Raw genomic sequence first — 15,627 nt, 5'->3', positions numbered from 1 at the left:
TTGTGTTCTTGGAAATATTGTATAAATTTGATTTATATGAGCCAATTATGTATAATTAATACCATGTATTGACCCTCAAAAAAACACATATCTGTATTTAGCATATGATGATCAACGTTTAGATATATTCCCTCAAGTTGATGAACTACATTTAGGTTTGTACTAAATTAATATATTTTTTAAAAAAAAGGACACATATCTGTATTATTTTTAAAAAATAATAGGCCGTCAATGTAAAAGCGGTATTAGTATATTCATTTGGAAACGAACTACCATAACATATGTAACTTTTATATTTGAAATAAATCATTTTAGAGATACTTTTGGTCAAACATAAAAATGTTTGAATTAGAAACAAATCTAAATTTAGTTGTATTATAGGAGGGAGTTTTAACTTGATAGTGTCACTGTCAATTTCAAGTGGTTGACCCATCCTATCTCAGATTTTTCTCACCAAAGTCGCTGGAGAATGCAACGTTTATGCCCTGCAAAAAGTGCAACCTGCTGCTATTGGTCGCAACGCAAGGTATATCGGTCTTAAACAGTTAAACCCATCAGATGCCTCTCACAAGTTAGATAGGGCAGGGCATCTACCCGACCACAAAGCAGCCTTCTGTTCGTGTCAGTGTCACATTCACACACTGACCGTGTATATAAACCACGACACATGATTGGCAACTTCACACAACTCCCCCACCTGGTGAACGACACGGCGGCACGAACGCGTCGGCGTCGTCCTCGTCGTGCACTTGCTCCGACGATGGCTCAGCGCCGGCAGCGCGGCTTCCCGCCGGTCACCATGCCGTGCCTGGCCCTCGCGGTGACGGCTCTGATGTGCGCCGCTTCCACCACCACGGCGCAGCCGCAGGCACCGCCGCTGCCGCTGCCACTACCGCAGCAGCCGGCGACGACGACGGCGCCCGCGGTGCCGAGCCTGCCGGCAGCGTGCCCGCCGGCGCAGGCCAGCCTGTCGCCGTGCCTGGGCTTCTTCATCGGCAACTCCTCGTCGCCGCCGGCCGAGTGCTGCGCCCAGATCCGGGCCATGTTCCAGTCGCAGGCGCCGTGCCTGTGCGCCGCCATGGCGTCGGGGGCCTCGCAGCTCGGGTCCGCGATCGGCCAGCTGCTGCCCAGCTCGTGCGACCTGCCCGCCAACGCCTGCTCGGGGTCGGGGACCGTGAGCGGTGCCCCGGCTGGTCCAACGACGACGCCGGCGTCGTCAGGGTCAGGAACAACCGCCGCGGCGGCGCCGGGGACTGGGCCGACGGGTGCAGACACGACCGCGCCAGCCGGTGGTGGTGGAGTGAAGTCAGTTCCAGGCGTGCTTGGCTCGGGAGCTGCTGCTGCCGCACCAGCAGGCTACCGCGGCGTCTCTGCCGCCGCTGCTCTGGTCTCGTTGCTCGTCGCCTATCTTCTCTGAACTCTGATCGGATCATGTGCTTAGTCGTGTACATTCAGATGTGGATTCGTAGCACGCCGTTCATGTAGCATGTTCACTAAAAAACATGTACTACCTCCCGAACCGCGCGCAGTCGTGTACCGCACCGTGCGCAGGAGTTGAATGAACATTTGTTACGTTTGTGAGCGAGTGGTAGCAACACGATTGCTGTACCTCCCGAACAGAGTTGCCACCGACCTCATCGTTCGTGTATATTGCTCCTACAGATTAAGCGTCAATTTAATGAATTTCACTGAAACGTGAATTGGACTCCAGTCCAGAGGCTACATGTCTGATTTGACTCCAAGATGGCCCGTTTGGCTGCTTTGCCTTGGACGGCTGTAGCCTAACCTCCAGGAGATGGTATTTTTTTATTAAGGATAAAAACATCCAGCCTCTACACCCATATGGTGGATGCATACACAGCCAAAGACAAGTTTAACCATGATACTCAGACCACCTTACAGTAAGAACATTAGAACCGAGACAGATATAAAAGACCTAAAGATACTAGTCTTGAATTCTATTGCTGAATTTCCATCCGAATTTGTTGAAGAGTTCCATGACTATGATCCCCAACTTGCAGCAATTAATCTTCAGATTACTTCTCTCTTCCTCGATCTTTAGATAGCAGCGACTAGCTTAGTCACCTCCAGGAGATTGTATGAGTATGAAGAAGAGAAAAGTTCGGTTTTCACCATTGAACTCTCACAAAAGTCCGATTTTCAATCTTTTAACTATAAAATCGGATAATATAGGCCATCCAACTATTGAAATTGGGCAAATTTGACACCTTAGGTGGTTTCAAAGTTGGTTTTCCATTTTGTGAGAATTAAAAATATTCAAATTTAAACTAAAAAATTCATAAGTAATTTATTTTAGATCAAAAAATACGAAAAGGGTATCATAAATTCTCTTTTAATTATTTAGATCAATTTTTATTTTTATAATATCTGGTTGCTTGTAGTTATGTCTGTTATTTTTGAATAGTTAGGCTTCAAATAGAGCAATAATAGATATGTTACACTTTTAGAAAAATTGTGGTACTAGTTTCATATTTTTCTGATTTAAAATGAATCATATTTGATTTTTAGATCTAACTAGATTTTTTTAAAAAAAATACAAAACCACCTTAGAAACCGTCTAAGGGTTATTCAGTTTTGTTATTGAAGATTGAAAACAAACTTTTGTGATAGTTCAAGGGTGTAATACGGGCTTTTTGCGAGTACGAATAAAACTCATCGTCATCTTTCGAAAAGCATGAACGAAACTCAGGGTTGCACAACAAACTCAGGTCCATTGTTTCAACTTTCCTGCAATTTGACCACAAGAACAGCGCATGCTTCATGTGGAACAAGTATCATTTCCAGCAGCCCTAGTGAACGAAGACTGAAAAAAGCAACACACCAACAACGAACGAAGAGTACAAGGGCGAAATTTAGGAGGAGGCAACGATCCTCTGCACTCATTGCGTGCAGACTTGCAGCTGCAGAGCGCGATAGAGGCACAAATGCCGGCGACCGGCGGCGATGAGTCGAGTTGCTTCATTGCTCGTGGGGGTGCGGCGGTGCACAGGCAAGGGACGCCGCCGTTGTCTCGTGTCAGACCGGCGCGCTCGATGGCTACAGCTCCTCATTGTTTTTCCATGTGAACGAGAATGGCCTTGCATTGTCTTCCAGGCGAAAACGCCCAACTGTTTGCGCACCATTTTAGCTGCAGCCTGCACGCAGGTCGCGTTTTTATTTGATTTCACCGGGACCCGCCTAGTACCTACACGCGACTCACACCAGCGACACCACCAACCTACTCTGGAATCGTTTTCAGTTTCCGAACAGGTTGTCGCGCCCAAGAAACTGAACCTTCTTCTGCCCCAGGATGCACAAAGATACCTCACTACTGTGAATCGCCCCTACTGGCCGAAACCGCCAAGTGGAAGATTCATCCAGGTGCCCATCAAGCCCAGCTCTCAACTATCCATCGCCATCTTGATCGACTCCAGTAGCAACAGAGCCAACAGCCAAGTTAGAGGGGAAGGCAACCATTGGGAGCACACAAAAGCGACCGAGCTGATCACCAACCTGGCCGGGCTCAACTAGATTCTGGACCGGGGGGTTCTCTTCTCACCATCTCGTGAAGTCATGGACGCAGACAGAGACGTACATTCTCGGGTCCGCTCACCGATAAGCCTCGCGAAGAGCCCCGGGTCGCGTTCGCGGCGTGCAAACCAGTAGGAACTCCCGCTCCAAAGCGAGTTAGATAGACCGGCCCATCCACCTGGTGAGGCAGGCACACGAGCTTTTTTCCCCCATCCGGCCATCCCGCCGCAAATTTTTCGCAACCGTCCGCAGTATAAACCACCGGCGCCTCTTGATCCCCCCCTCCGCGTCCCGTACAGAACAACCGCGCCGCGTCTCGTCCCGTGCAATCGCGTAGCCGACTAGCCGCCGTACGTCCTTGCGGCCGAAGAAGACAGCCCGCCGCGTGCCGCCATGGCGTGGCGGCGGCTCCAGATGGCTCTCGCCCTCGTCGTCGCGGTCGCGGCGGCGACGCTGTCCTCGGCGCAGCAGCAGCAGCCGGCGGCGGCGGCGGCGTTCCCGGCGCTGCCCAGCTGCCCGCCGGCGCCGCTCAGCCTGTCCCCGTGCATCGGCTACGTCTTCGGCGTCGGCTCGGCGACGCTCACCGCCTGCTGCTCCCAGCTCCGGGGCTTCCTCCGCGCGCAGGCGCCCTGCCTCTGCGCCGCGTCCAAGCTCGCGCCCAGCCCCGTCGGCCTGCTCCTCGGCCAGGCGCAGACCATCATCCCCAACGTCTGCGACCTGCCCAACCCATGCGACGGTACGTTGCGCGTCATCGCCGCGGCCGCTGCTGGCACGGTGCCCGCCGGTCTGACATGTTGCCATTGCTCGTGACGCTGCAGATGATGCCGCCGCTGGCGACGGCGAGGGCTCCGCGCCGGCGGCGGCCTCCACGCCGTCGGTGGCAGGAACTTCGCCTCCGTCGTCCGAGACGACGACTCCGGCAGCCACCACACCTGCGACTGAGCCATCGTCGGGCACGCCGGCGGCCAATCCAGACGCGTCAGGAGCGCCACCGGATCCGGCCGAGGATTCTCCTGCCGCCGCAACGGCGCCGGCCGGCGCCGGGTCGAAGCTCCCCCAGCTGCTGCATGCAGCCGGCGCCACGAGGTCCAGAGGAATGGCTGCAGGCACTGTGCTCGTCACCGTGTTTCTCGCTTCAATTGCAACCATGTATGCGTAGCTGTAACCTGCTAAGCCATTGCAAGTTCGCAACCGCAAATGTAATGATGTAACATGTGATGTGATACATTATAAGTTGAAGCTGCATCCTGTTTTTGTGCGGTTACAATAAAAACGTTTATCCTACAGAATCTACAGCTGGCCCCGGAGATCGAAGGATGGTAGATGTTCACGCATCAGGCCATTGCTTACATTACACAGAGCAGTTTAAGCAGATAATTCTTGAAAGGAGTTAAGCATCCAGTGCTATTACATTGAATCTTTGGACATATATATGGAGCATTAAATATAATTAAAAAATAACTAATTATACAATTTAATTGTAAACAAGATCAATCTTTTAAGCATATATAATTAGTCTATAATTAAATATTAGTTGTCAAATAACAACGAATGTGCTACATTACCAAAATTCAAAATTTTTTGCAAACTAAACATGGCCTCAGTTTACGCAATTTCGCCTTCACTATCTTCCATCTGCCAATACAAGCGAGACTACACGAGTTTCACTGATTTCAGTCCTAGCTGCGCGGGCTGTCATGAGACCGGGCTCTTGCGGTCACACGACCCCTCCACCCCGGCCTCGCCGCCGCCGCCGCCGCCCGCACGGACAGCACCAGCACGTCGAGATTCGAAATCTAGTTCCTCCTCGAGGCCTTGCTCCCCCGCCTCCGCGCCGCGTGCCTCTCGTCGTCGTCATGTTCCTCGTCCTCCTCGGCGGCCCCGTCCACGCAGGCCCGGCTCTGACCGTAGGCGGGAGGCGCGACCGCCTAGGGCCCACGCTGGAAAGGGACCCAGGATTTTTTACGTGCCTCTTCGTATGTGTTGGTTTTGATGGCTGACAGCAAGTCCATAATAACTCTAGAAAACTGAAGAAGGCAGTATCCGTCGAATACTGCGCTGCGATCTAGCCACCGCGAAACAGATCACATCCTTGCTCATCCAGTCATTCGCTTTTCGTATAAACTCGCAAGCTGACGCTACCAACAGCCCGGCGCACCGCACCAGGCACAGGCCGTGCCGGCATAAATCGGAGGCTGTGTGAAATTCTGAAATGATGTCTACTAGACTAACCATTTTTATATTTTTGGCTGCCAGAATCATATTTTCTAAATAGATTTGTAAAAAATATGGCTTCAATCGATCGTTTTCTAACATAAAAGATGAAAGAATAAAATTATAATTAATCCATTAAAGACTCAAATGATACAAGTATATATGTATATCAATACAGTTGGGGAATTAAAAGAAATATTTATTTACCTTTTCCTTAAGCCAGTCAATTGTGTGAAGAGTTGAAATCGCAGACCTGCCGTCGTTGAATTCTCCGCATGCCCTAGGGCCGCTGGCCGGCTGCTGCACCGCATCGCCGTCGCGAACTTGCGATCATGGCCTCGGCGGTGACACGGTGTTGCCTGCCCTGCTGTCTGGCATCTGCCCCGACAGCTCGCCCCTTGGTGTCATGACTCGTGAAAAACAAGAACTGAAGATGAATCGGCACAGGATTAGAGGAAGACGGCACGACAACTAAACTAGCGGGCTGCGGGCGCCAGGACTCCTCAGTGTTGCGGGCCTTTTTGTTTTGTGCAGGGCAGGGGCGTGGCATGCGTCCGTTTCACCATTTGCATTAAAGCCGGCCAAGTAAGAAGGATGCAGAGAATTAATGGGCTGCTATAAATTTTGGAGCCAAAAAAAATGGGGCCCTGTGCAGCCTCACGGGCCGCACGCCCCCTGGGCACGGGCCTGACCAGGCATCGCGAGTCATGATAGTAATTCTATTATTTGCTAGTGTTTTAAAATTTCAATTCCAGTATTTACCTTTTATGATTTACTAGGTGTTAGAAAAGGATAAAAGAACATGAGAGTTGCTTAATTTTATTAATTCGCAAGAAACACTCCAAGAAATGTTTTAAGCACTGAAGCATTTTGTCGATGGAGTTGTTTGGTTCTTATTCAAGGTAATTATACTAACTTCATATTGCTTCTCTTTTCGTTTGATGCATCAACACTGTTTTTTCCAGAAAAAATAAGTACATGCACGCTATTAATATCAACCATATCCTCTATCACATTATAAAATGGAAAAAATATTTTGCCAAAAGGGCCCATAGTTTTCCTTCCCTCTAGGCCCTCGGAATTTTAGAGCCGGCCCTGCGTCCACGTCCTCCTCCTCCCCGCCGCACGGGCGCTTGGCACTAATGGCGACGCCGAACAGCTTCAGCTTTGCTCGGTGGCCGCCAGGGACTCCCTCACCGCCGCCTCTGTGCCCGTCGTCGCCATCCGCGGGATCATCCTGCCACCCCACCCCCCCCCCCCCCCGCCGTGGCCGTACCACGCCATGAGGTACCGCACGCCATAGCAGAGGGGCCGCGCGCGGGGCAGCTCTCGAGCCAGCTGCGCGTTCTTCTCCTCCAACTCGGCCATTGCGCCGCTCAACCCCGCCGCCGAGCCGCGCGGCGGCGACAAGGAGACCGCCAGCTCCCCGCCGGAGCTCGTGGGCGGTGAGAGATGATCGGTATCTCCATCGGTATGGCCGCCCCGCGGCCCCGGCTCCGGTCCCTTTCTTCCTATTTATCCCTCCCAGCAGGTGCTTCTCCCCTCGCCGGAAGCCGTCGTTGGCGAACTCACACCTGTCCAACGACGCCCTCTTGAATCCCAGCACGGAGAGAACACAGAACCCATCATGATCTCAATTTAACCGTGCAGACCGTTGGGTAAATGGGTAATAGAAGAAGAGATGTGGGACGGGGAGGGGTGGTTGGGCACGCATGTAGTTGCTGAGTTGGCGCACGAAGGTGGGAAGGTTGTTGTGGGTTTTTTTGTTTTTTTTATCAAGGCAAGGCTCTTTATTGATTATTCACATGAAACATACAAGAGCCTAAAGTTTCTCCAAGACTGGGTACAGAGCAAATGCAAGAGCTCACAGGGACTGTTATGAAAACAGTTAGGGCATCTTGTAAAAACCTGCTGCTGAAAAGATTGCCTAGCTTTCCTAGCCAGTTTATGAGCTTCAACATTCAAAGTTCTCTTGATTTTGGAAAAAGAGACTTGATGCCCTTGAACCTGGTTTTGAATGGTAGATAAAGTAGGTTTGAGTCTCCACGGAGGAGGTTTTGCCTTCCCTGATCCTGGATTCAAAGCTTCAACCAAGATTTGAGAATCTGTGAAAATAGAATAGGATTGCAAACCCATGATAGTTGTGATCTTTGTAGCTAGTTCCATTGCCAAACCTTCAGCCATCAAAGGGTTAACTCCATCTTGTATTTGTGCTTGTATCTTTATGTTAAGTCTTGTTGCTTGATCATCCCCTGTGATATAGATTTCTATCCCTGCAGGCGTTGTTCCTACAATTAAATGTTCAGGTGGAATAGCAGCATCAACATAGCAAGAAATATTGTTAGTGTTTGAAGGAGTAGTTGTATCATGTTGTTCCCCTTGTGGACTTCCTTCTCCTGTATCATCCTGGTTGGACAAGTGGTTGTGGTCATCATTCATTGAGGACTTTTCTGAAAGACTGTTAGTGATCACAGAGATTTCAGCTTGAATATTAAAGTGGACTTGTTGGACTGTCCAAGTTCTATTATTAAAACGATTATCATTTCTGGCTCTCCAAATGTACCACAAGGTTGTGATGACACTGATCAAGTGACTGTCATCTGTATGAGGAGGAAAAATATAGGGTAAAATATCATGCAACCCATGTTCAATATTTGGAAGAAGATCAGCTCTTAAGGAGGGGTTAGCAGAAAACCAAACTGCTCTAGGCAGAGAACAATGAAAGAAAAGATGCATGTCATTTTCCTTTTGGCCACAGTAATTGCAAAGATTGTTTATATTTGTAGAGTATCTTGAGGCTCTTTCAGCTGTAGCAACAGCATTTCTGATAAGTCTCCACATAAAAGCTTTGAGTTTTGGTTGTACCTTTTTATTCTTCCATATTCTATTGATAAGGTCTAGAGCTGGAGCAGAAATGCTTCTTGACCCTTGATCCGGCAATTGATGATTGTTCAATCTTGAAATGAAGTTGTAGGCTTCCTTGGAAGAGCATATACCTATTCTTGCTGGCTTCCATATAAGTTTATCAGTTTCGTGCAGGTGTACTATGGGTGTTTGGAAAATAAATTCCTGAAAATTCAGATCAAACAATTCTTGAACCAAAGGTATATTCCAGTCCCTGGTGCTTGGATACCAAAGATCTTTAACCTGATTAGGAATAGGATTAACAGAAACAGGGAGTTGTATGTGGCTATGAATGTTGTCCCATCCTTGACACCAAGGTTCTGTCCAAATGTTAATATTTCCTTGATGAATCTGAAAAATAGAATTCTGAAAAAGGAATTGCCTAACATTTTGAATAGAACTCCAGAAAACAGATTTTGACCCATGTTTAGAACATTTCTAGAAAGTTGAGTTGGAGAAATATTTAGCCTTTAAAACTCAAGAAAGAAAAGGATCTTTACCTGAAACTACCATCCAAGCTGAATGGAGAACTAAACTCTTGTTAACTGTATGAATCTTTGTGAAGCTTTTTCGTATTCCAAGCTCTCCAAGCTTTTTAGGCCTGCATATATCATCCCAAGATCTGAAGGCAATAGGATTAGTACCATCATTTTCCTCTTTGTGACCAGCCCACCAAAAATTTCTCATAATGGCCTCAATCCTGTCAAGAAAATTCTCAGAAAAAAGGATGTTTGTTAAATAATAGATTGGAATTGAAGACATGACAGAGTTTATATAAACAAGTCTGCCAGCATGATTAATTTTATTGGCCTTAAGAGTAGATAATTTGGCTCTGAATTTATTAAGAATGAAAGAGTAAGCATTGGATCTATTTTTATATGAGAAAAGCAAAGGATGACCTAGATGCATAGTGTTGGCATTCATCTCTTGAACAGGGAAAATGTCCTGAACCTTTTGTCTGTCATGAATGGTACAGTTTTTATTGAAATGAACAGAAGACTTACTCCAATTTGGTGTTTGACCAGATAAGTTGCAAAAATTTTGAATGATAATTCTTAGCGTCTGAGGTTCGTAATCATTGACCTGACCACAAATTAGTAAGTCATCTGCAAAAAGTAGAGAGTGAATGGGAGGGCAAGATGGTCCTAGAGATATTCCTTGAATGTTACCTTCCACCATGGCCACCTGCAACCTTTTGGACAGATCATTAATAGCTAGAACAAAAAGATAAGGAGAAAGAGGGCATCCCTGTCTGATACCTCTTTCGGAGGTGAAGTAGTTTGAAGGCTGACTATTAACCAGAATGGAAAAAACAGAGGCAGTGATGTAGGCTTGAATAAGATTAGTAAAATGATCATTAAAACCTCTTTGCTTGAGAGCATTGATAATAAAATTCCATTCTATTCTATCAAAGGCTTTTGCCAGATCAATCTTCAACATGAAAGTTTTTTTATTCCAAGTAGCCAGGGAGAAAGAATGAACAATTTCCTGAGCAACTATTATGTTGGAAGTGATATGCCTACCAGGTATAAAAGCAGATTGAGACGAGTGAATATAATTAGGCAAATGCAACTTGATCCTCTCAACTAAAGATTTAGTGATGATTTTGTAAATGACATTACAAAGACTTATAGGTCTGAACTGATGTGGAGTATGAGCAGCATTGGTCTTTGGAATAAGAGCTATGTAAGTAGAGTTAATACCTTGAGGAAGTTCAGCTGAATTATAGAACTGTTGGACCAGGTGAACTACATCATCAGCAATCCATGGCCAAGCCACTTTATAGAAACCTGCATTCAAACCATCTGGGCCTGGACTTGCATCTGATCTCATATTTTTAACAATGTTCCAAATTTCTTGTTTGTCTGGGACAGAGGTTGTATATTCATACTGTATTGGTGATGCTTCCTTACCATTGTGCTGCTGTGGTACCTGGAAAGTAGTGCTCTGAGAAGAGAATAGTTTGTTGAAGTAATTGTAAAACACAGAAGCTATTTGATCTTGAGTTGTGACAGGAGAACCATCTTCTTGTGTCAGATAAGCTATTCTATTTTTGGTTGCTCTCCTTATAATTGCCCTGTGGAAAAAATTAGTATTAGTATCACCTTTAATAGCCCAAACCTTTTTGACTCTCTGTCTATGAAATTCGGCTTGCTTCAAGAGGATTTGATGATGCTGATGAATAAGATCTTTTTGAAGATTGTGATTTTGAAGAGGAATAGGTTTTAGTTGATTCTGAAAAATAGCATTTTCAATTGTAAGAAGCTGATCATTAATATGAGGCTTTTTCTTTCTCCAGACTTTAAGATCAGAGGCCAAATATTTAGTTTTAAGATGAAAAGGTCTCTGGGCAGATTTATTCCAACTTTGAGCAGCCCCATGATGAAAATCAGGTTCGAGGGCCCACCAGTTTTCAAACCTAAAAGGTTTTTTGGTTTTAGGTCTGTTAGTTTGAAGCATAATCAAAATAGGGACATGGTCACTATACATCATAGGCAGATGAAAAATAGTAGTAGAAGGGAAAATAGAACACCATTCAGCATTAGCTAAACATCTATCAAGTCTTTCAAAAGTTGGAGTAGAAGCAAACCTCTTGTTGGACCAAGTGTAAGCAGGACCACTGAAACCTAAATCAAATAAAGAACATTGTTTGATCCAATGACAGAAGTTAGAAACTCTTCTAGCATTAACAGGATTTGGACCAAGCTTCTCATTAGCATTCATAATATTGTTCATATCACCCATACATAACACAGGCACATCAGGATTATTTACAACAAAATTGAAGATAGCCTGCCAGATAGCATCAGTTTTGACATGATGCGGGTCACCATACACACAGATAAGGCTAAAGTTCAGGGCATAAGGCCTATATACAGCATTAGCTAAGATAAGATTATCAGAAGCTTGGACGACATCTAGACTGAAGTCTCCTTTCCACAGCAACCAAAGACCACCTGAAAGACCTACTGCAGGGACTACACAAGCATCATCAAAGCAGAACTTATTAAGCAGATTAGCTTTATTAACTGACTATTTTCTAGTTTCAGAAATGAAAAGTACCTGAGCTTTTGTAGCCATAGCAAGGCGGGAAAGGTGCCCCATTTTAGGACCGCCGAGATTCCCGCCTGATCCTCGGCAATTCCAAGCTAGAAGACTCATGTGTCTTGTGGCGCCTCTGGGCATGGCGCCAAAGCCCGTTGAGGCATTTCCAAAACAACTCCGCTGATTTGGCCAGAAGTACTAGGTAGAAGAATATGAGCACGGACATCCTGACCTTGAACTGCATTGACTGCCTGGCCTGAGGGAGCAGAAGGCATATGGACAGGATCCACACCCATCCCCCTGACAGAAATGTGTGAAGGACCAAGTTGCCCACTATCAGCCATAAGCGCTTGCCTCTTGATATCTCTCCCCATTGCTGACCCTGAATGCTGTTTAGTTGCAGAAGAGAGGCAAATATTGGCCTGAACAGTTGGACCTTGAGCATCTTCTTCAGCATGATTGTTGAAGCCTGCCTCCACATCACTGCCAGCAGGAAAGCCAGGAACAGAGCAATATTGACCTGGATGGGCTTGAGTAGAAGCTCCTCCATCGGGATAGCAGCCAGTACCTGAAGAGGAGTTCCTGTGAGCGGGATTGAGTTTTCCACCAAGGACAGGAGGGTCCTCATCCCAGCCACTAGGCCTATTGCGTAGTCTGCCTCTGCCGGAGTTGGTACGAACTTCTTCTCCTCCTCCTTCGGGAGCATTGGGACCAGCTACGTGTCGTGGCGACTGGAATCTGTCTGAGCCTTGCACCGAAGGAGACCTAGGCCGGCGACAGCCCGAAACTTTAGCTTGAACATTGCCCAGAGACTGAATCTTGCAAGTTCTTGAGCTTCCTTTAGATTTGGAGCTGAAGCTCCTAGGTTGAGGTCTTGCATTGGCCTGTGCAGTGGTGGTGCCGACATGGAACGATCCATCAAGAACATTTGGAGGTGATGAGCTAGCTGCAGAATGAGCAGGCGAGAGGGGCGGGTAGTGATGATGCTAGGCGTGGCATGTGCCAGGCGGGTTGCTAGTTGGCATAGAAGAAGCATTTGTATGAGGAAATTGCAGAGCCGGTGAGAAATGAAGGATTCTTTTCTTGGACTGGTTGAGTGGGGAGTAAGAATCGATTTGTACCTTGCATGGAGTTTGCAAAACATTGGGAGCTGGGATTTCAGACAAAATAGGAGATCCATGAAGTATTGCTATAGGGGCAACACTAGTGCTGAAGACCTTCTCTGCGGGAAGCTCTCTATTTTGGACAGAGCTCTGTTGTGGTGGAATGGAGGTGTGAGCTTGAGGGAGAGGATGACCCTGAAGAATGGCTTGCATAGAAGAATGAGGAACAAGAAGATTTGGCTTTATAATATTTGGCATAGTGTGGAAATATTCCTATAGAGATGGGCCCTGAATGTCATTGTCTGCACTATAAGATGGAACAGGAATAAAGGACTGTGTGCTGAAAATAGGGGGTTGTTTGGCATTAGCAGCATCTTGGTGGGTGAGAGGGGAAAGAAGAGCCAAGTTGCTTGGATTGTCCTCCTGTTGCTTTTGCATGTACTCTTGCTGCTGATTCCCCTGCACCTACTGTCCTTGGTGGTTCAAAATTCCACCCTGTGTCATGGTCATTCCCGTTTGAAACTGGTTAGGCTGGTAGCCCTTGGGTATGTTGCTTTGACCTTGATTTCCATGAGGGGCTGTAATTGATTGCAAGACTAGAGTTTTCCCTTTTGCTGGCTGCCTCTCTTCCATTAGAGTATCATTATGAACATGTTTGGATTGCTGGATTTGGTTAGCTTGTTCCAACTGAAATCCCTGATTAGGCATCTGTCGGTCTTGCATAGACTGATTGATAAGCAAAGGAGTTGTGTTCAGTATTTGCTGAGACTCCATGATTTGCTGAGAGTTATACTTCAGTTGCATTCTCCTAATGAGAGGAGTAATGTTCAGTTGCATAGGTTGTTGTGGTTGAAGTGCTTAGGGCGAAGGTCGCGGGCGAACTCGGCGGGGCGCCACACCAGGAAGGCCGTGCAGGTGTCATTCCATGAGATGGTGTCGTCGGTGCTGGGGTCCTCCACCATCGCGTACGTCTTCGTCAGGAACACCGGCGTTACCCTAGCCATTGGGTAGGCAAGGCCGTGTTTGGTTTCCTAGAATTCTAGAAAAAGTACGTGTTCTAGGATCCGCATGAAGGGCTAAATGAAGTCTATTTGCAAAACCTCTTCAAGGATGGATTTAACTTTTTTCGACGAATCTAATAATGGTATTAATCCATGATTAGCTGCAATGATGCTACAATAACCATCATCTAATCACGTGGTCAAAGGCCTCATTAGTTTCGTCAGGGTTCCTAGCGCAGGGTTCTGGAGTTGGTTTTGTAAACTGTGTTTATTTAATACAGTAATTAGAGGTCAAAATGTTACTATTCCTGAAAATCTAGGAAACCAAACAAGGCCAATGATTCGCTAGCAGATAGGAACAGGGCAATTGTTTTACAGAGGAAGGAGGGCGCGTCTAGAAACGTGAATTTGGGGATTGAATTAGGTTGGACATTGGTGAGAGAAGCATGTTCTCCCCAAATCTTTTAAAGGTGGCTTTTGCTCTAACCATTAAAAAAATATTTCTTTGCCACAAGACACTCTTCAACCATTGTAGAAGGTTCCAGGCCCTTCCTTGCACTTAAAGTGGCTTTTGATCATGCCCGACGAAAAGAAAATTTTAATCATTGGTTCCGAAATCCTTTAACAGTGGCTTTTGCTCTAACCATTAAAAAAATATTTCTTAGCCACAAGACAATTTTCAACCATTGTAGAAGGTTTCAGGCCCTTCCTTGCAGTGGCTTTTGATCATGCCTGACGAAAAGAAAATTTTGATCATTGGTTTGCTCTGGGCCCGGTGGGAGGCGCGCTACAAAATTAATGCAGGAGAAGATAGAAAATCAATTGATGAGGTGATATACAAAGCCTGGTTGCTGTCTAATCTGAAGCCAGAGATGATCACAAATGGAGGCAATAGTACTAGAAGGAACCAGGAGTGATATTGGAAGCCGCCTCCACCAAATGTGTGGAAGATCAATGTGGATGCAGCGTTCTGGGAGAAGGAATTGCAGGGAGCTTGGGGGTTATCCGTGACCACATGTCTGATGTTGTTTTAGCAGGAGCGGGTCGGATAGCTGTGGTGGGTGATGCTCTCTGCGCGGAGGCTCATGCCTGTTTAGCTGCTTTGCAGGCAGCGGCGGACCATGGTATGCAAAACATCATCATCGAAACAGACTCTCAAACACTGGTGAAGGCCCTACGTTCTGAAGAACTTGATCGAGCCAAAGGGGGTGTGCTCTTCAGAGAAGCGAAATTCGTTATGGCTACTGCTTTTAACAAACAAACACTGGTGAAGGCCCTACATTCTGAAGAACTTGTTCGAGCCAAAGGGGGTGTGCTCTTCAGAGAAGTGAAATTCGTTATGGCTACTACTTTTAACTCTGTAATGGTGAAGCATGTGTCCCGTGTCTGTAATATAGTTGCTCATGGTCTAGCTCATGTTGGGTGTAATGCGGACCTGGATCATCCGTCTGTATGAATGTCTCCTCTCCCGGGTTTTGTAAACAGTTGATTGGCTTGCGAACCTGCTGAGCCTGATGGTCCCTAAATAAAGTGATGAGTTTTAAATAAAGGGACGAGCTTTAATAAAAAAAAGGTGGCTTTTGCTCTAACCATTAAAAAAATATCTCTTTACCACAAGACACTCTTCAACCAACGACACTCTTCAACCAACGTAGACCAATGTAGAAGGTTCCAGACCCAGACACATGGCGCTGCTTCTAGAAACTGCCCGTTTGGATTGGGAAGCTAGATGGGCTAGACTGGTAGAGTAGAAGATGTTTCTGAGTTAACACTTGTACAAGTTCAAATGTCCTCTTTTATTGCTTTCTGGATATTCAAAGTTCTTTGGC

General features: G+C 46.5%; 2 protein-coding genes and 1 pseudogene across 2 annotated transcripts; 2 read left to right on the top strand and 1 right to left on the bottom strand.

The window, feature by feature from the left end:
* Positions 1-687: 687 nt before the first annotated feature.
* On the top strand, positions 688-1,710 carry LOC120693385 (non-specific lipid transfer protein GPI-anchored 5-like). Its single transcript, XM_039976810.1, has one exon. The coding sequence runs from the start codon at positions 761-763 to the stop codon at positions 1,415-1,417; it is 657 nt and encodes a 218-aa protein (XP_039832744.1). The 5' UTR covers positions 688-760; the 3' UTR covers positions 1,418-1,710.
* Positions 1,711-3,703: 1,993 nt separating this feature from the next.
* On the top strand, positions 3,704-4,820 carry LOC120687501 (non-specific lipid transfer protein GPI-anchored 5-like). The gene is made up of 2 exons (XM_039969515.1): positions 3,704-4,267; positions 4,350-4,820. The coding sequence occupies exons 1-2, from the start codon at positions 3,925-3,927 to the stop codon at positions 4,688-4,690; spliced, it is 684 nt and encodes a 227-aa protein (XP_039825449.1). The 5' UTR covers positions 3,704-3,924; the 3' UTR covers positions 4,691-4,820.
* Positions 4,821-5,210: 390 nt separating this feature from the next.
* LOC120688736 lies at positions 5,211-15,242 on the bottom strand (annotated as a pseudogene).
* Positions 15,243-15,627: the final 385 nt, after the last annotated feature.

The sequence above is a fragment of the Panicum virgatum genome, chromosome 9N (genome assembly GCF_016808335.1).
Source record: "Panicum virgatum strain AP13 chromosome 9N, P.virgatum_v5, whole genome shotgun sequence".
Lineage (NCBI taxonomy): Eukaryota > Viridiplantae > Streptophyta > Magnoliopsida > Poales > Poaceae > Panicum > Panicum virgatum.
The sequence above is the reverse complement of the archived record's forward strand: the minus strand, read 5'-3'. Positions and strand labels throughout refer to the sequence as shown.

What these genes read in the sequence shown, in the direction of transcription:
- LOC120693385 (XM_039976810.1), top strand. Translation starts at nt 761, where the DNA reads ATGGCTCAGCGCCGGCAGCGCGGCTTCCCGCCGGTCACCATGCCGTGC.
- LOC120687501 (XM_039969515.1), top strand. Translation starts at nt 3,925, where the DNA reads ATGGCGTGGCGGCGGCTCCAGATGGCTCTCGCCCTCGTCGTCGCGGTC. An exon ending in CCTGCCCAACCCATGCGACG is followed by an intron (nt 4,268 to 4,349) that starts GTACGTTGCGCG and finishes GTGACGCTGCAG; the next exon opens with ATGATGCCGCCGCTGGCGAC.